The sequence below is a fragment of the Mustela nivalis genome (genome assembly GCF_964662115.1).
Source record: "Mustela nivalis genome assembly, chromosome: 4".
In the NCBI taxonomy this organism is placed as follows: domain Eukaryota; kingdom Metazoa; phylum Chordata; class Mammalia; order Carnivora; family Mustelidae; genus Mustela; species Mustela nivalis.
The window spans coordinates 58,159,685-58,179,998 of NC_139023.1; the positions used below are offsets into that span (position 1 = coordinate 58,159,685).

Genomic DNA, 20,314 nt, shown 5'->3' on the forward strand with positions numbered 1-20,314 from the left:
ATATGTTCCAATGGAACTTTCCTCTCACTCTCACCCCCAACAAGTCTCTCAAGTCTGTCCCACCTAGGTGAGCAGCAACCCTACTCACCTGAGCCCAAGTCCAGGAGGTAGCTTGGGTCAATCCTTTCCTCTCGCCTCTCCATCCAATTGACTGCATGCTTCAAAAATACTGCCAGACAGTTCACAGAGTGGTAGAAATATTTGCAAATTATATATCTGATCAGAGATCAATATCCAAAATACACAGAGGACTAAAACTCACCCAACACTACCACAAAAACAACCACTCTGATAACATGAACAAAACTGTCTACAAAGATATTAAGATGGCTAATAAGCCCACAAAAACAACCCCTGGGGAAACAAGAATTAAAACCACAGGGGTGCCTGGGTGGCTCAGTGGGTTAAGCCGCTGCCTTCGGCTCAGGTCATGATCTCAGGGTCCTGGGATCGAGTCCCACATCAGGCTCTCCGCTCAGCAGGGAGCCTGCTTCCTCCTCTCTCTCTCTCTGCCTGCCTCTCTGCCTGCTTGTGATCTCTCTCTGTCAAATAAATAAATAAAATCTTAAAAAAAAAGAATTAAAACCACAGTGATATATCATTTCATACCCATTAGCATGGCTACTACCAAAAACACAACACAACAAAAAATAGTAAGTGTTGGCAAGGCTGTGGAGGAATTAGAACCCTTACTCACTGTAGGTGGGACTGTAAAAAGGTGCAGCCATTATGGAAAATAATATTGGGATTCCTCAAAGAACTAAATGTAAATCACCATGTGATCCAGGAATTTCCTTTTTGGGTATACACCCAAAATAACTGAAACCAGGGTCTTGAAGAGTTGTTTGTACACCCATGTTTACATCAGCAGTATTCACAATAGTGAAAATGCATATAAGCAACCCAAGTATCCACTGATGGATGAATGAGTTGTTTAATACGTAGTATATACACACACAATGGGATATTATTCAATCTTAACACAGAAAGGAAATTCTGACATATGCTACAACATGGATGAAACATAAAGACATGATGCTAAGTGAAATAAGCCAGTTGCCAAAGGAAAAATACCGAACGATTCCATTTATATGCAGGACTTAGAATAGTCAGATCCATAGAGACAGAAACTAGAATGGAGGCTGTCGAGGAAGGGGGTTGTTTCATAAATACAGTTCTAGGAGTTTCAGTTCTGTAAGAAGAAAATGTCTGGCAATGGATGGGGGGGATTGTTGCACAACAATGTGAGTGTACTTAATGCCAATGAGCTGCACACTTAAAAATGGGTAAAGTGGTAAATTTTATGTTATGCACATTTTACCATGATTCTTTTAAAGAAATTATTTTTTTAAAAACACCCCGAGGGCACCTGGCTGGCTCAGTCTGTGGAGCATGCAACTCTTGATCTCCATGTTGTAAGTTTGAGCCCCATGTTGGGGGTAGAGGTTACTTAAAAATAAAATCTTTAAGGGGTGCTTAGTTGGCTCATTCAGTTAAATGACCAACTCTTGGTTTCTGCTCAGGTCATGATCTCTGGCTTGGGAGATCAACCCCCACCTCGGACTCTGAGTTCAGTGAGGAGTCTGTTTGAAATTCTCTCTCCCTCTCCCTCTGCGTCTTCCCCCACTTGCTCTCTCTGCCTTTAAAATAAAGAAATCTTAGGGGCGCCTGGGTGGCTCAGTGGGTTAAGCTTCAGCCTTCGGCTCAGGTCATGATCTCAGGGTCCTGGGATTGAGCCCCTCATTGGGCTCTCTGCTCAGCGGGGAACCTGCCCCCCCCCGCCTACTTGTGATCTCTCTCTCTGTCAAATAAATAAACACAATCTTAAAAAAAAAAAAAAAAAAGAACACTACCAACATAGATGTCAAATCTGTCTATTTCCTCCATCTCCAGCACCACCTAACGCAGGCCACCATCTCTGCATAAGACTCACTAGCTTCTAGCGGGTCTCCCTGATTCCCCATTTGCCACAGCCGGAATCTTTTTGTTGCAGAACAACCAGATGAAACTCATATTCCATTAGCTCTGTGCTTACAATCTTCCCGTGGCTTCCCATCACACTTAGAATAAAGTTCACTTCCTTGACTGTGTTTTATAAAGCCCCATGCCAACTCGTCCCTGACCACTCTGCCCCTCCCACTTCACTCTGGCCACAGGAATGTCCTGTCCCCGTCCCCAGAGCACACGGACTCTCCCCACTGTACGCCCTGTGTAGTACTTTCTCCCTCAGAAAATCTTACCCTCCATATCTCTTTCTGCCTCTAATCTCACTCCATCTAAAGCAACCCCAAATCACCTTCAGCCACATCACTCTGCTTCCTTCTCTTCCCAGCCCTAACACCATCTGATGTTGCTCTGCTGCTTTCATAGACATTTGTTTCTGAATGGTATTTCTCCACTAGAATGTTAACCTGTGGGGAGCAGTGCCTTACAGTGCCTTCAACCCCAGGGCCTAGAACCTCTCCTGAGACACTGTAAGTGTTCAGGGAATATTCGGTGAATAGGAAATGAATGAAGGGAAGAAACTAGAGAAAGGTAAAGAAGTTGGAACTTTTTGCAAGGAGAAACTGGCATAAGGGTTTGAGGCCCCCCAGGATAGTTACACAGAGACAGGAATAGGATAAAATCCGAAGACTCCACTTGTATTTTATAAGCACCTCAAACTCGACACAAGCAATGGCATATAACATCTTCCTCTTTACCTACTCAAACTTGCTCCTCAGACTTACCCGCCCTCCCCTCAATTAGCGCCATCATCTGCCCACTGTCCAATAGACAACCCAAATGAGAAAATAAAACCTGAGGGACAAGATGGGCTAGTTTGTAATGCCTGAACTTTCTGATGTTTGAGGTGAAATACCCCTATTAGTCTCATAAAGAAACTAGCTCCTGAAGAAACAGGAAAACCTTCATACGGCCCCAGTAAACACAGTGTGTGTCCTAAATCACCATCCATCAGAAGCCTGGTCACGCAGTCAGCCTACCGAGCCAGTATCCAGGAATGGAGGTGCTGTTAGGTCAGGAGGTCTCTGGGATCTCCCCACTGCAACCACTTCCATTCTGTAACTGGTCTCTTGGCACACCCTGGGGGAATCCCATCTTCCCCTGGCCTGGAGTGCGGGGAGTCTCCAGTGGGGTTCCGGACAGTGTCTGCATGAGTTTTTAAAATGGAACACCTCAGCTATTACATCACTGACAATGCGAGACTGGGGAAACATAAAACTAAGAGCAAAACCATGCCGTTTTGCGAAGCCAACATGTTCTTCTCTAGAGGAGAACGCCATACATCCCTCAGAGGTGCCCGCTAGGTGGCGCTCGTCCTCCACTGTACCCAGGCGGGTTCCGGAGCCGGGACAATTCTTTTTAAAAATACAGGTAAGAAAACGAAGCTCCAAAGTGTCTTCCGTGAGGCCGTATCACTGCATCTTGGAGCCTCGAGCAAACTCAGGTCCTCATATTTCTGAACCCAGCTAACTTCCATCACCTGGCTGTCTCCCTCTACACACGGTTTAGTTTATTGATTAAAATAAAAACGGTGTTTCTTTCTTTGTATGTAACAAAGTTTGGGTTCAGATCTGCAGGCCTCAGAGTCCTTTATTTTCAAACGCTCGGAACAGAAAAATCGTCATATTCGCCTGCCTGGATCCTTTCTTTGATTTCCTTGAGTTCCGAGCTCCGTTTCTGATGAATGAGTAGCACAGAAGTGGGTAAGGAAGACTATGGGAAAGGTTTAACAAGAAAAAATGTGAAGGTTTAATGGAAAAAAAAAAAAAACGATTAGAGTAGAAAACCCAACTAGATTGGCATTAGACAGATTTAAATACTGATTTTGCCACTTGCTGATGTCAAGTAATTTAAACTCCCTGAGACTCGGTTTGTTCATCTATAAAATGGGGATAATCACGTTTTCTCCTAACCACACCCCCAGGGTTGTGTAGACTAAGTAAAACAATAGGCTGTGGCTCCTGGTATATTGTTGGTAAACGACACTTGTTTAAATACAGAACCTCCTTGGCCCATAATAATCCTCTCTTCAGTCTAATATACCTGAACCATCTACATGAAAAACCCTAGTGAGGTAGGGAAACGGATGATTTAGGAACACAGGAGCTGGTGTCTGCTGGCGGGAAAGTGGCGTGTAGCTTGAAGTTTGGGGTGCTGCGGCTGCTTCGAGTGCCCTCAGGAGCCCGCGGATCGGGACAGACGGTCAGTCCTGGGCGCGACCTCTGCCTAGACCTGGCCCTGACGAACCTGCACGCCTCCTCCTCTCACCTGCACGCCAGTGTGCGCGGTTCAGGGGCGCCTTGGAAGACGCCTCACACAAGCCCTCGTTTTAAAGGACTGGGAACCCTGGCCTAGAGAAAGCAGGTGACTTCAGTCAAGGTCATCGGTTTCTGAGGGCCAAGTCCCGCGTGGCCTCCCACTGCACAGCCGCTGCGGGAGTGGCCTCACTCCCTGGGGCCTCTTCCCCGCACAGAAGACTGTTTCTCTTCTCCCCTCCACTCAGACCGAGGACCGCCAAAGGCGCAGGTGGAAGGCGGCGGGGGCGCAGACGACGCGTGCTCAGCAACTTTCGGCTAGCGCCGGAGGGCCGGGGTTTCCCCTCTCCTGGCCCCCGCGCCTCTCCCACCGCCCTCCCATCCTGCGCCCGCGGCCGCCCGAAGCTTCGCTGCCCCGCAGCGCTTCGGGCCCGGGGCCGTTCCTGGGGCGGAGGGGGCGCGGCACGCCAGGGGCGCGCAGGAACCAAACAGCGGAGGAGAAAGAAGAGAGAGGAGTGGGAGGCGAGAAGAAAGGGAGAAGAGGAAAAAGACTAGGAAAGAGCGGAACGCAGGGCCAGGGAGGAGGGCTCGGGAGCGGAGCTCCCCGGCCTCCTCCTTGAAGGCTGGCCGGCTGCCGGGGCTCCCCGGCTCCGCCGATTCCCGCGACGGGCCCAAGGCCGAAGCGCGGCGCCGACGGAAGGTCAGGCGCGGTCAAGGAGCCGCGGGGTTCCAGGAGCTCGTGGCCATTCCCGGGGCAGATGGCCTCAGAGGGCTGGGAGTGGGGGCCCCGCTGCGCCCGCGCGGACGCGCCCCTTCCCCGCGGACCCCCGGCCCTCTGGCACCCGCTGACCTGCCGAGCCCTCGACAGACACCCCAACTCACCGGCCTTTACTCCGCGCGTGTCCGGGACAATCTCTGCCTACGACCACTTCTGCTCACCGTCTCCGAAAACCTTTTCATCCCCACCCAGCCCCTTAGTAGCAACTTTTAGTTGTAGTTCTGGACCAGGGTACTTAACACACCTCCTGGCCCTGCCTGCAGCCACTCACCAGACTTAGAGGTCGACAGCGGCGTCAGTTGCCCAGCGATGACACGGGTCTCTCTCACTTTGTGCCTGCTGAAGTCTCGGAATGCAGCCACTATCTTGCAGTCTGGGGACGCACAGAAAACGGACAACTCAAAACCTCCTCGGAACTGCATCTTTAATGCTTTGACGACCTCTGCTGAAGACTGTGGCAAAGGGCATATCCTACCGTGGATCGGGTTTCTTTTTAAAAATATATTGGGGGGGGGGGAGGCAACTACATAGTAGTTGCTATTTACAAGTAAGTCTTTGTATAGCCCCCAAACTTACTTATCCTAGGTCATTCAGCCCTCCGTTGCCTGTGTGTGCAGAACTCACCCTATTATTTGTCCACACCAAGCCCTCACCCCACAAAGGCACACAGTTCACACCTGTTCATCTCTCACCTTCTGGGGCACCTGTGTCAATCTTCCCCTAGACGTGATCCCCAGAGAGTAACAAGATCCACCATCCTGTTAAAGGGAGGTAATTTAAAGAGTAAATCAAGGTCAGCGGGAGGAAGGAAAGGACACTCTTTCTTTTGAAACCTCTGAAGCTTTCTGTTCTGTTTCCTTCCCAGCCTGAAGAGCATCCCGTTTCTTATATTTGCGTTATACTGACACCAAATTTAAGCACCTTTCCCTCAAAAGTGATGTAACCCTAAAGAGCTAGAAAGGACAATGATCTTTTCAAGTGAGAATTTGTAGCCCAAGTACATTACAGGATCTACACTGTAGTGTATTGAGGATGCAAAAAAAAAAAAAAAAAAAAAAGCATCATGTAGCTAAAATTCTGGAAAGTACAGATGCTGCAAAGCCCTCTTCCCCTCCAACACACCGAGCTGAAAACTATGAAGAGTGTGTGTATTTTGTACTGCAGTGCACAAGGACCACCAAAAAGAAAGCAACAGGGAGAAATGCTATTTATTTTAGTGACACCAAGAGCACAAATTTACTAAACTAAAATCACAGTTCTTTAAACTTAATGGTTCAGATTGTGTCTTTAGTGTTAAGTTAAACCTTTGTAAAATTTATGGAAGGCAGTAAAGTATGTTACTTGAGTAAATTTTTTATTTAAAAATAATTAACATAAATAAGTAACAAACGTTTTTATACTACAATATTTGTGTTTCATAGCTCGGTTCCTTCCATTTCATGAAACAATTCATTACTTATTTTTTTAAGAAAATTAATCTAATGCCGTCAGTTCAGGATCATGAGTACAGTAATTCCCACATAGTCCTTTAAACAAACACATATCTTTTCTAATCTTATTCCACTCACAAGTAACAGAATATTTAAATAACAAGTTGAAATATTTTTTCCCTCCTTCCTGGTGTAAAATTTAACAAACTCCAATTAAATTCAGTATTAACCGTCCAGGGAAATGACCGCGCAATTTCCAGAAACTCTCCCAAAGATGACTTCTCATTTATCGCCTGCCTTTAGTTCTCTAACTGTACCATCTTTTTCTTTTTAATTCCTCCATAGAATTCGAATCAAGTAAAATAAGGTGAAGGAAAAAATATATTTCTAGTGATTTTAATTGATTATTTCAGTGAAAAGAATTAGCAGTCAGGAAGCCCTGAAACTATAAAGGTTAAAAAGAAATTTTTTTCTTATCTTTGACCCTTCCTAGAAAACAGAAAACTGAGCGCGCGGTTTCTCGAACTGCGTTATCTTGGATTTCCCCCCTCCCCACACTCCCAAGCCCAGATTTCGACTCGACTATCAAATATCGTGTTCCACAAAAGCGCAGGAATGGGTGGATACATCTGCAGAGATAAGAAACGCGGTTTCTCAGACACGGTGTGTAGGTGGGTAAGCCTCCGGTTGCTGGAGGATGCTTCGAGGACCAGGCTTGGGAGGAAAGGGGTTAAGCCAGACCCTGACTTTCTCCGCGCAACGTGCCCGGTTAGGTCTGTTAAAGTCAACGTCGCCCAGCTGGAGCCAGCCAATCGGCGGCCGGGAGGGCCCCGGACAACCCAGTGAAGGGGCGTGGCCTGAAGCTGTCACTCAGCGGTGAGGAATGACACCCGAGCGGGAGGGGGGATACGGTGGAACGCCGGGGAAGGAAAGAGAGAAGAAACAGATAAAACCAGAGCAGGGGGTAAAAAGGTGCCCCGCGCCTCTCAGAATCCAGAGGCCGCCGTCGTCGCCGCCGTCACTGGGGGTGGGCTCCGGAAGAGCCGGACCAACTAGGAAAGGACTAACCAAGAGCGAAATCCTGCAGCCAGTGAAGAGACCGAGGCGCAAAGAAAAAGTGACTCCGGCCGTGCGCCCCTGAGGCGCTCAGGAGGGGACTGCAGCCGCGGTGGGGGCCCCGCCGATCCGCCCCCAACATCCTCCGAGGGGGCAGACCCCGGCCCGCCCCTAAGGGCGCGAGGCGATGAGATAATCCAGCTGAGCTGCGAAAGTCGAGCGTCTGGCTCTGAATTGGGGGGGAGGGGGTCTTCGGGAGGGGTGGGCCTCGGAAGTGGGGGTGAGGGTCGACGCTGATCCCCGGCCAGAGGGAGGCGGGGGCTGCTGGGCCGCGCAGGAGTGTGCTGCTGGGGCCTCGCGAGCCGGCTCACTCGCGCTGCGGCGGCCCGCGCGCTGCGTCCAGCTCCGTGCTGCCCCGCGCCCCAGCCGCCCGGCCGGCCGGCCGCTCTGGCTCACGGAGCAGATGGCTGTGCGCGGCGCCAACACCTTGACGCCCTTCTCCATCCAGGCAATCCTCAACAAGAAAGAGGAGCGTGGAGGGCTGCCCGCGCCAGAGGGGCGCTCGGTACCCGGGGGCACCGCAGTGGCGGTGGCTGAGGCGCCCGCTGTCTGCTGCTGGCGATTGTTCGGGGAGACAGACGCGGGCGCTCTGGGGGGCGCGGAAGACTCTCTGCTGGCGTCGCCTGCCGGGACCAGAACGGCTGCAGGGCGGACCACGGATAGCCTGGTTGGTTGGGACTCGGACTCGGCGCTGAGCGAGGAGAACGAGGGCGGGCGGCGCTGTGCGGACGCGCCGGGGGCCAGCGGGGCCGGCTGTGCAGGGGGGACGCTGGGCCTCGGCCAGCCGGTCTGCGAGCTGCCCGCCGCCAAGGACCTAGAGGAGGAAGCCGCAGGCAGGAGCGACAGCGAGATGTCGGCCAGCGTCTCAGGTCTGCCGTGGCTTGGCGGGGAAGGGGGCCGGGCAGAGGGGCTGGCAAGGAGGGAAAACATGCCGAATGGGGTGGGCCTGCTGTGAGAACCCTACGCCCTGGGGCCCTGGGGCTGGCCAGGACCCGAAGCTCTTCGCGCTGGCGCAGGCTGCTCTAATTCTCTGGGAACCGAGCCCGAGAGAGAACCGAGAAACTACTCAGAGCCTGCGTCCTGGGGCGAGGCCTGAGACGTCCTGGGGGCAATTGTGCCCTAGACTGCACTAAGAGAAAACCACTGCACCCTGCCTTTAAGTCCATCGCCAGTGCTTCGGCCCTGTCTATGTCCAAATCCCCCAAATCAGAGACAGGGAAGATCCAGGGGCCCGGAGACCTCGAGTAGTCAGTGCCATGGTCCCTAGCCCATAGAGCAGAAATGCTCCCAGCTCCAGGTCCCAAGGCTCCGAGGTCCTCTGCTTAAGGATAGGTGGTGAGGGATACCTCTAAGTGGTACTGAACATGCATGTGCCAAGCCTGGGCTTTGGGGGGAGGACTTATTTAGCTTTCCCAGACCCCAAGTTCAGGGGAGCTGGGATGGGCTGAGGACCCAATACCTGACAGCACACCCTGCAGCCAGCTGAAGGCAGGGGGGCTTAATGTGGGTCATTCCACAAGTAGCACGGAGAGGAACATCCCCTGCCAGAGCTGGCAGGTCACTGGGTCAGAAAGACACCCCACACCCACTCCCCTGTGGGCTGGTCGCTACTGTAGGCCTCACCCTGGCTCCAAGTAAATAGTACTTGCCCGAGGCCAGATCTCTGAACCTCTCTGCTAGGGTCCTGTGGGGAGATCCAGGAAGGGCTGAGGAGCTGGTGTCAGATTAGGGTTCAAAGACGTGAAGCAGGGACACCTCTCTCTCCCCCTCAATCTTCTCATTTCCTTGCAAAGAGAGACAGAAGCCCACCAAGGTTGCTCTATTGCCACAGATCTCACAAAATTCCGGGAGGTTGAGGGGGTTGAGGGTAAGACTCGGAATACATCTGTCCGAGGATTCGGCCCCCCATCTTCCCCTTACGTGCAGTTGACACGTGTGTGTTGCACCAATGAGTATGTATGAGCGTTGAGTATGCCGGTGGCGGGTAAACCCAGGGAGAGAGCAACCAAGAATTCCCCCCCTCACCCCAGAGCTCAGCGCTGAATACTTATAAGGCTTGTGAGGATGCTTAGGCCTGGTGCCCCCACATTACTGAGGGAAGCCTGGGGCACAGTGAGGGCAGGGAGCTGGATCTTGGCCACACAGCATTGATACAGCGGCGGAGTCCCCTTCCCGAGTGGACAGGCCTAGATGTAAGAAGCTAGTAGAACAGGGTTCTGAGTCCGGTCTAAAGGACCCGTGGTTTACAGACCCTCGCCAAGCGCTCTGCTGGGATCAAAGCGTATTTTCGTCCCCCTCCTCCACCCCCCGCAGTTGGGGCCAGACCTCCTTTGTTTGCGGCGCTGACAGTCTGTTGTTTCTGTTCCCACTGGGGTTCGCAGGCGACCGCAGCCCTAGGGCCGAAGACGACGCTGTTGGCCCCGGAAGTGCACGCGTACCCGCGCTGTGCAGCCGAAGCGGCGGCGGGGGCGGCCCGGCGGGCGGCGCGGAGGAGGAGGAGGAGCCCGCCGCGCCCAAGCCGCGCAAGAAACGTTCGCGGGCCGCCTTCTCCCACGCTCAGGTCTTCGAGTTGGAGCGGCGCTTCAACCACCAACGATACTTGTCCGGGCCGGAACGCGCCGACCTGGCCGCGTCGCTGAAGCTCACCGAGACGCAAGTGAAGATCTGGTTCCAGAACCGTCGCTACAAGACCAAACGCCGGCAGATGGCTGCCGACCTGCTGGCATCAGCGCCCGCCGCCAAGAAGGTGGCGGTGAAAGTGCTGGTGCGCGACGACCAGAGACAGTACTTGCCTGGCGAGGTGCTGCGGCCACCGTCGCTGCTGCCACTGCAACCCTCCTACTATTACCCTTACTATTGCCTTCCCGGCTGGGCGCTCTCCACTTGTGCAGCCGCCGCGGGCACCCAGTGAGCCGGCCTGGGTCGAGGCAGCAAACGATCCCCGGGTCCCAGCTCCGGACGGCCGCTGACGGCTGTGCAGGTTGTGCTCTGTACGAGGGCGCCCCGGCGAAGGGGCAAGTGGAGGTTGCAGTACAGCCCAGGCTCAAAATCCAGGAGTGCTCCGTGGCAGCGGGACTGAGTCTGTCCAGAGGGGGCGCCTTTTTCTAATTTGAAGGCACCCTTTGCCTAATTAGGAGGGACCCTATGGCCTAGGGTTCTTGCTCCCCCGTTGCCTGCGTGGAAGCTCTTGGACATTATTTATTATCACAACAAAGTTGGATTTGGATTGTATCTGCCAGGACACGGCGTTTCTCTGGAGCGGAGAGAACTCCTGGATCCACATAGCCTGAATCCCCAGAATTTCAGGCTGTCTGGGAGCTTCGTGCAGTAGGCCACAATAGTTCATGGTATCCATGCTACCAATCTATGTTTATCTACATATCTATTATTTTTGGAAATTGCATTTGTAAGGAACGGGTGCAGAACCTTGACAGCCCCAAGGAGCCCCGAGCCTTAGAGGGTTGATTTGAACCGTGAAAGTTTTGCTTTTTGGGCCCTCTGCTCCCACTCCTCCCCATGTCAGAGCTGGGACGTGGATGCCCTTTTGGGTGCTGAATGTAAAGAAGGGAGCTTCTGAGCACAGGGCTGTGCAGAGGCCCCCCAAAATCTTTCCTCTCCGGAGTCCACCACCAACTCGGGAGCTTCCGGGAACCCGGAATCAGGAAAGGGCAAACCCAGCAGCCCTTGGCAGAAACTTTCTTTTATTTCTTTTTATTTTTTTAAAGGAGGTTAAAACGTGTAGCACTTTTCGGTTGTTTGTATTCAAATAACGGTTATTTTTGTATTCAATGTGAATATCCCTGACCGGCCTTTTCCCAGAGTACCCTGCAGTTCAGATGCCGGGCCCTCTGTCTCTAACGTTCTCCATGATTCCTGCATTCTGACTCAAGATTCTTCCATTCCAGCCCCTGTCCCTAAGACAGATGATCCTGTCAATATTGTCGCTTTTTGCCTCCTTAAGGGCACTGTGCACTCAACTAGAATATTAACTTTAAAAAGATTTGTGAAGTTTGGAAGCTCTGTTCGCTTTATCTTTCTTTTTCCTTTAATTTATAAACTTTTAGTTTCACATGCCCTCCTGGACACCGTGTTGTCTCTGAGCCTCTCTCTGTCCAGCTGTATGGTAAAAATGTCTGGGGCTCCTCTCCAACCACTTTTCAGTCCTGGACCAAGAATGTCTCCTCCCTCTAGGGAGCGGCCTGGCTGCCCATCGGGAAGAAAGTGTTTAAATCCACTCAGCTCAGGGAATTGAAAGTAGGGGACTTCGCAAAAGTCACAACTGAATCCCACTGAATAAGGAGCAAATGGCTAGGATTCTTTCTCTCTCTCTCTCTCTCTCTCCCTCCCTCCCTCATGGGATTGGTCTCAGAGTGTGGAAAGTGTCCATAGCTGAACCCACAACCAGTTTCAACCCCTACCTAACCTGCTGTCTCCTTCACCTGCCCACATCCTCTCTGCTTTTGATTTTCCCAGCATTTCTGGAACTGACCCTGTCTTCATTTCGTTTGGAGAATAGGCTAGCAAAAACTCGCCGAAATTCTGAGGGCTATAATAACCAGATCTATTAGAGGTCTCTTGGGGAGGGTCAGCTGAGCTTTGACCCCGTCAGGGTGCACATGGCCCTCTACATTGTTTCAGAATGATGCCACTCACTCCGTCAGTGACATGGTCTCATGTGAGTCCTCATAGGAGGACTAGGGCCAGGGTTATTTATTATTTACATTTTACAGACGAACACCCGCCCCCATTGCACAATTCCCCAGGCTGTCATGGATTCGCCAGAGCAAAATGCTTAGGCTTCACTCCCCTCGCTCTGGGTCTGGTCGAGCAAGGAAGAGTTAATGCCACATTGCAGGCTCAGAGGCCTCCAGCAGCCAGCGGAAGCCGGGAGTTGCCAATCCCAGGCCCCAGCTACTTTCAATTTTACCCCAACCAGAAAGGCCTACCTGCCCTTTTCAGGGTCGGCAACCTTTTCCAGCCTCAGGATTCCCAGGCCTTTGTATCCCAAAATCCATAGCCAGGGGTCTGTGAACCCCCCGCGACCCCCCCTCGGCCCCCCCACCCCGTCACAAGTGCTTTTGGAGAAGATTCCTGCTTGTGGAAACAACAAAGCGAGAAGGGAAAGGCATATGTCCTCGGGATGTGCACGCCCTTACCCCCAAGTCCAACCACCTTCTAAATGGTTCCTGCAATCATTTTATTTCTTTTTGGCATGTTTTAAAAATTCCATGTAAGCTTCATAATTAATCATGAATGCATTTTCCCTGTAGAAAGAACATTTCCAATAACGCTAGAATTCCCTCCCTTCCTCTCTGCAGAGATCGCCACTACTGAGGGTTTTGGGGGAGGAAGCTTGTTTTTTTCTCCCCCCCCCCCCCCCAATGGCATTTGGTTGTGACTGCATCCTATGAGGTGAGTTTGTCCTCCAACCCTGTGGATTTGGGAAGTTGAGGGAACTAGGGATTTTCTCTCAAGTAGGCCGGCGGCGCCCCTTCCCTTTCCCGTTCCTTCTGCACTCCCCGTCTGGACCAGCTATGCCGGGCTTGCTCCAGACGCCCGGGGAAAAATGACTCAAACGAATTCAGTTTGCCCCAGATTGTTGCAGTTTCGCTCTGAGCTGCCCCGCACCCGGCTCTGGCAGCAGCACCTTTAGATCCGATTTGTGGAGTTGGAATCAGCCCGTGGGGCCAGCTGGGCTTCCGAAGAACTCCCCTCTCATTTGGAGACCTGAGGCGGGTGCCTTTACCTGGGTGGGGTTCCCCCACCACCACCATAGACAAGGCTCCTGTTGGAAATCGGCGCTATTGCTTTCTGAATTTCCTCTTCCTTCTCCACTCCCAGCTCCTCCGCCGGCCCCGCCGCCACCGCCGCCGCCGCCGCTGCTGCTGCCTCTTTTTCTTCTTCTTCTTTAAAGATGAGAAAGAGTCAGTCGAGCTCTTTGGCCTCCTTGCTTTCTGACGGAGGCTCTTCCTCCACCACTCTCTGTGCTCCTGGGGCGCAGTGCTCCTTGTCGGCTTGCTTGGGGCCTGATTTCCCCCAGAGTAGCCAGCCAGCGGAGCCTTTGGACCTATTCACCTTTCTCCGCCCTTCTGGGTCCTTAGCGAATCTCAGAGCTGACCTTGGAGAGAGTTGGGTATGACCCGCACACTTAAATGGGTAAACTATGCCTGGAGGAAGAGCTGGGAAGAGGACACACTGTGACCAGCCCTGAAATCCATCCCAAGGAGTCAGGCTTAGCCCATGAATCTTCCTCTGGCCAGCAATTTGAGATCCATTTACTACCAAATATCGCTAGTGTGTGTGTGTGTGTGTGTGTGTGTGTACGCGCGCACATGTGTGTAACTAAAATCCCTGGCCTGTTGGTATCGACTCTTCCAAGCTGCGTCTAACTGTAAACCTCTAGGTAGGAAGGGCCCTGGGACCCCTAGGAGAATCTCAGAAGAGCTGGGCCAGGCAGTGGGAGTTGGGAATGGGTTGCATTTCAGGAAATAGATGACTTCCCCACCACTGAGAATCCAAGTGCTCTCGCCACTCCTCCGCACTAGCCCAAGGTAAGAGGTTGACAGAGAATCTGATTTTATGGGAGAAGGTCCGAGGAAGGCTCAACCGAGATATCATCTGCCCGGAATCCCCGATCCCCTAAGGGCTGGGCCCCTACTGGGGCGGTGTCTGAGGGCTTCCGGGAAATGGGGAGCTTTTGCAGAGAAACTGGCAAAACCTGGAAACACCATACCAAGCATCTCACAGAAGCAAGACGTCTTCCAAGGCCTGCAGACATCTCTCGGGCCGGGATGCTGTGACTTGAACTCCCCAGCCGGCCGCCGGAACTGTGTCCTGGCCAGGCGGCCACTCCATTCACGTTTCGTCGGTCTTTGCCAGGAAAAGGGTGGAATACAGCCTCGAGCGCGTCCACAGAATTCTACTAGGCAGACGAAGAGACTTCTGCCTCAGGGGAAAGCTGCCGCCACCGACGGACCCCTAAGTCGCGGAGAAATTTAGACATCTCCCTAAAAGCTGAATACTGGCAGAGGAGGTCCTGGTCCGCAAAGGACGAGGAGGGAAGCGACGCCACCCGCGCGGGGGCCCCGCTGCCCAGGCGCTACAGGACTTGACTGGCGGGTGACCTGCCTCACTCCGCTAACAGTCTTAATTGGGAATCACACCGAGCGGCGCGGGAACTGCAAGACACAGCAAATGTTTGAACGCGCTTTGTAAGTCAGAAAGCGCGGAGGGCAGGTAGTTATACACGCTAGAGGCGCGTGGCTACTGCACAAGCCCTGGCCTCCAGGGAAGGCCGCGCCCAGAACCTCGAATGTAGCAGGAGCTGAGGCTCTAATCGGAGGGCGACCTGGAGAGCAGCCAAACAACACATAACAACAACAAATATCTAAAACTACATTCGGTTGTTCGGTTGTCTGGGACGCTGCACGTGGAAAAGTGCTTCTGCATTCTGCTCTGCACTGTTTTCCTGACGCAGCCTGAGCAGCGTGGACATGGCCTCCATTTTACAGTTGTGTATACGGTGTCCGAAGTCACAGGCCATAAGAAGGCCTTTCAGGGTCTTTCAAAGTTCAGAAGCATATTTTAGTATTTGAGGCTGGCAGTGTGGATAGATAGTCCCTTAGAACTAGCATCTCTTGGTTTGACTTTGGGGTGGTTGGATTACTAAGGGTGAGTGTGTTTTGAAAACCATTAAGCACTGTAAAGCTGGTATGGACTTATTACTAACGTTGCCATCATCATCATTATAACTATTATTATTATTATTATTATTATTATTATTATTATTATTACAAACTTCTGGGCAATGCTTAGTAAGCTGATCTGAAACAATCTTCCTTAAACGCTTGCACCCTTCAGAAGTTTCCAAGTGACCTGCGGTGTGCTCAGCAGAGAGTCTCTTAGAGGGGTAGAGACTCCAAGCTTCCACCAGTTTTCAAGTCTCCTGATAAATACGTTTTTTAAAATGAAGAAATGCCAAAACAGGTTGCAAAAAAAAAAAAATTGTGTTATATTGTAAATGGTTACATCATGTAATAAATTAATTTTTTCTGTAGTTACACACAGAAGTTATTCAACATAAACTAGGTTGCTCAAATCATTAAAACATTTATAAAAGGAGATTGATTCCCAGGGCCTTTCAAGCAGGGGTGGTCCGGTATGGAGTCCAGGTTAAGTTGAACGATGAACTTCTTTCAAACCTGTTGGGTGTGTATAAGGCTATGCCACCTATGAAGGAAACGTCCAACGACCAAATTTGGGTCAACTGCGGACATGAGAACTGGCAAACGGTCCTGCCGCCCCGCACCCCTCCGGAGCGCTGCTGTTACTGTTACTTTTTGCTTTGAGGCGGGCAGGGAAAGACCGGCGGGCGCCTGGCTTTTGGCGTATCGGAGCTGACCCAGAATCTGCCGCACAAGCGAATAGCACTTATGGGTTCCTGTTGGAAGGTCAAGTTTAAAGGGAATACACAGTGGCTTCGGGAGCGGAGCCATCACTTTGCCCGGAGCCTCTGGCAAGGTGAGCTCGCTCCTGGGCTCATCCTTTCCCCTGCTGCTGGGACTGTGTATGATAAGCTGCCTCTTTTCCTACTCCTCCCCCCACGCCCCTTCACCCCCGTCGCCACTCACTCCACTCTGCCTCCCATAAGCACCCTGTTTTGTCCCTGGGTGCCCCGCCCACCGGTCCGGTGAGGCCCCCCCGCAGCCCAGGGGTTAGTGCGCCTGCGGAGCCCAGAGGGCGTGGTCTCTGCTTAGGCCTCAGGGTCTTCAACGAGTACCTACATCTCTCCGAGTGGTTTCCACAATCGCAACAAGAGCTTCTGGAGGTTTCTGGGGGCTTCTCAGTGAGTCTTTCTCCTCCCCAGCCTGGCCTGCTTCTGATTGTCACACTGAGGCCACCTAGCTGAGCAGGGCTCCTACGACTTGGGCGTGTGCCTTATCCCTTAGGTGATTGCGGTTCTGGACGTCTGGGAGACCAACGTGAGAGTGTCTCCCTGCAGCCAGCACATCTGGGGGCGGGAAGTGGTCAAGTCGGGCTCAATGGCCTCCAAGATCCATTAGGTGATTCTACCTGGGTCCTGTGTCTACAGGCTGGAGGCAACTCTGCCACTGACTTGAGGAATCCTAGGCAATTAACTTCTCTTCTCCGCATCTATATTAAAAGGGGGGGGGGGGAGTATGAGATGCTCCTTAAATCTGAGTAATGTTTGGAGTCCACACTGACCTCTGGCTTGGAATGGAGGGAAATAGAAATATTTCAAATAATGAGCCATGCTCTTCGTGCACAGATTTTGGAAGGAGGGTTGTTTTGCTTCTTTTTTTTTAAAAAGAGCTGGGTCCCCCAATTCCAGTACCATAGGTCTCTCCAAAATTATTATCTCTACGCCTCCTTTGCACTTCCCGAGCCTGGGCAGCTGTGGTCCTCGATTTAGACTTCTCTCCACACACCGCCCTCTCCGGAGGTGGGAGGCCTGAGGCTATTCCGCCTCGGTGGCCGCAATGAGCCCCGCAGAGTCCCCTGTCCTTGGACGGAAAGCACGGAAAATACGTTAAGGAAAAAAAAAATTAATGCCACTAGTACTTTCTCTCCCATAGTCCACCAAGGGTGGGCAGCAAGCTGTAAAACAAGAGCCAGTAAACCGATTATTTTAATAAGCTTATTAACATTTTTGAATGGCTCCCCTTGTGTGAGCCAAGGCCTCCCTCGGTGGAGCTACGGAGTTCTGCGACGGAGTTTTCGGAGGTTTTTACGCAAGGACACGCACGTTACGGAGCCAGCGCTGCTGCCCTCTGCGCAGGGCGCCCTGTCCAGGCTGATGCTGCCAGGCTGTGCCCACAATATTTTCTCAGGACCTCGGGGTCCCCCGCTGGTCCATGCTTTGATGCGTGCAGCCCAAAAGGGCTACACAGGGTCAGAAGTCGCCAAAGAGCTCGAGTGACCCAATGCCGCACTGAAGTGTCCCCACAGCTTCGAGCAACCCGCGGGCCTGGGGTTTTGTTCCGCCCTACTACACTCTTGCTCGTGTTTTTGCGATAGTCGTCAGTGAAACTGACACTCTTCCCTGAGGATCGAAAACTAAAGAGTAAAATCTCCTTTCTTGGACAGGTGTCTCGGGTATTCCTGAGGACAGTGGCCGCTTGGGTTTGGTCCACACGCGTCCTAGACCTGGAGCAGGAGTGTCACTAGGGTGATGACTTCTGGGAATCCCTCTTTGACTAGGTCTGGGACACTGCCCCTCTGGGGGAAAGTGAGCAACTGGGCTTTGTCCCCACCCCCAACTGTGGGAAAGGAAGCTACACACACGTATAAGGTCATGACAACGAGGAGAAAGACCTTCGAGGACACAGAGCAGGTGAGAGAAAAACCAGGCTAATGGGAAGACCTAGCCTGCCCCAGTTCCATGTCCCTGCAAGTCTCCACTTACAGGTCTCAGGCCTTCCTGAGTCAACCCTCCTGGGAGGTTTCAGTTAAATGTCGCTCCTGAAGCTGTCCCACCTACTTGCTGCAGTGATAAGTAATACTGGATTCAGTGCCGAGCTCTAGCGTGGTCTGACCTGGCCTTGGAACCTCTGGGAAGACAGGTCCAGAGGTCTTAGGGTCTGCCCCCACAGGGGCCCTAAGTGCCTAGCATGGAGACTGTTGCTCTTGGATGTTGGATACATATTTGAAGCACTCATGAATGAGGATCAGAATCTTTCAGCTTTGTCCTTGTCAGCCCCCACCACATCCCTCCCTCCTGGTTCCAAGTGCGTACCCACAGATCTTGTTGAGAAGCCAGCCAAGGGCAGGACGGCCAGCGGAGCTTTCCCAAACCTCATCAAGGTCTTCTCCTGGCCAGATGAGCACCAGTCCTGGGAGTCTGAGCAGGAGACCCCCTCATGTCTTGGGGTCAAGCTCTCGGGCCTGGGGCTCAAATTCTTCCTGGTACCACCTTAGCTTTGAGCAAACTTGACAAATCATCTCATCATCTCAGACATGATCCTATTAAAATGTATACCATGCCTGACCGGCTGAGGGCTGAAAAACACCATGGTGTTGAATGAACGTTGTACTGCTGATTTATATGGGGGTGGGAGCTGGGAGTGGGGTGGGAGAATGCTCCAGTTTGGAAATTGGAGAGCATTAGCTGCCCTGCAGAGCTCAGAGCCAGGCCTGGTGGATGGGGATAACCTTGGAGAGGTATTTGTGGTGGATCTGGTGGTGAGACAGGCCTAAGGAGTGGGGGATGGGGGAGGCTGGGCCTTGAGGTGAACTTGGGATCCTACCTGCCCTTCTTCCCGGGTGGTCTTAGGATCACACCTAAACACAGTGCTGCTAGTTGGGATAGCTGCTTTGGACAAAGGGCTCAAGGTCTCTGGATTCCCAACTCGGGGTCTGGCACTCACATGTTTTCATTGTTTTAAAGATTTTTTTATTTATTCATTTGGGAAAGACTGACACAGAGAGTGTATAAGCAGGGAGAGAGGCAGAGGGAGAAGCAGAATCCGTGCTGAGCTGGCAGCCCCATGTGGGGCTCAATCCCAGGACCTGGAGATCACAACCTGAAAGTAAGGCAGCCACTTAACCATCTGAGCCACCCAGGCGCCCCTTCACATGGTTTTGTTTTATTTATTTTTTGAAGATTAAATTAGAGGTATTGGGTTTTTTTTTTTTTAAAGACTTTATTTATTTATTTGACAGAGAGAGAGATCACACACAGGCAGAGAGGCAGGCGGAGAGAGAGGGAAGCAGGCTCCCCCCTAAGGAGAGAGCCTGACGCAGGCTCAATTTCAGGACCCTGAGATCATAACCTGAGTCACACAGGTGACCCTTCACATGGTTTTAGATGAAAATTTCCTACTGTATAGTGTCTTATATTTCATGAATGTATTCTCCAGCCCATTTCCATTGAATCTCACTAGCAAGGAGTTCGGGTTCCATGAGTAACGCCCAAAGAGGAAGAAGTTGCTGTTTCCCGAATGCTTAGCTGGAGAAGCTGAACCCAGGCATCTCCAGGAGGGAAGGCATTAAAATCTACCTCCTGAAAAACCCTATGGGGACAGAGCATGGATTTGGAACCAGATGGTTGATGAAGACCCAAAAGGAGTTGCTCTGCTGAAAATATGGAAAATTACCCCCACTGCCACGAAGATAAGGGAATAGGCACCTGAACAGTAGGCACCATGAAATACTCACAGCCTAATAGATAATATTATTTGCCAAGTTAAACAAAGACATTTACTATTTAAAGAAACTTATCTGTGGAGATGGGAAGGGATAGACAAGCAGTGTTGAGTGATTATAAAAACAATCAGAACAGAAGAACAGTTAGCCCTCGTTGGAAACCTTGGCTGCAACATGTTCTGTACATTTTTTTGCAACGGCAGTTGTGCTTTTAAAATAAATTCAGTATATAGACTTCTAGGTTTAAAAACCTACAGCAACTGCTTTCCAGTTGATTCCTTCTTTTTTAAAAACTATTTTATTTTTTAAAAATATTTTATTTATTTGAGAGGGACAGTAAGAAAGCACCGTGAGGGTGGGGGGTGGTCTTCACTGAGCAGTAAGCCTGGCCATAGGGCTGGGGTTTGATCCCGGAACTCCTGGATCATGACCTGAGCCAAGGCAGACACTTCACTGACTGAGCCACCGAGGTGTCTGAAGATTTTATTTTTTCAAGTGATCTCTGCACCCAATGTGGGGCTTTTCTTTTTTTTTTTTAAAGAGTTTATTAATTTGACACAGAGAGA

General features: G+C 51.6%; 1 protein-coding gene across 1 annotated transcript; it reads left to right on the top strand.

Annotated features, from left to right (window-relative positions):
• Window positions 1-7,801: 7,801 nt before the first annotated feature.
• NKX3-2 (NK3 homeobox 2) lies at window positions 7,802-11,616 on the top strand. Its single transcript, XM_082727457.1, has 2 exons — window positions 7,802-8,452; window positions 9,965-11,616. Exons 1-2 carry the CDS (start codon window positions 7,987-7,989, stop codon window positions 10,492-10,494), a joined length of 996 nt encoding a protein of 331 aa, XP_082583583.1. The 5' UTR covers window positions 7,802-7,986; the 3' UTR covers window positions 10,495-11,616.
• The last annotated feature ends 8,698 nt before the right edge of the window (window positions 11,617-20,314 follow it).

What these genes read in the sequence shown, in the direction of transcription:
- NKX3-2 (XM_082727457.1), top strand. Translation starts at nt 7,987, where the DNA reads ATGGCTGTGCGCGGCGCCAACACCTTGACGCCCTTCTCCATCCAGGCA. An exon ending in GATGTCGGCCAGCGTCTCAG is followed by an intron (nt 8,453 to 9,964) that starts GTCTGCCGTGGC and finishes TGGGGTTCGCAG; the next exon opens with GCGACCGCAGCCCTAGGGCC.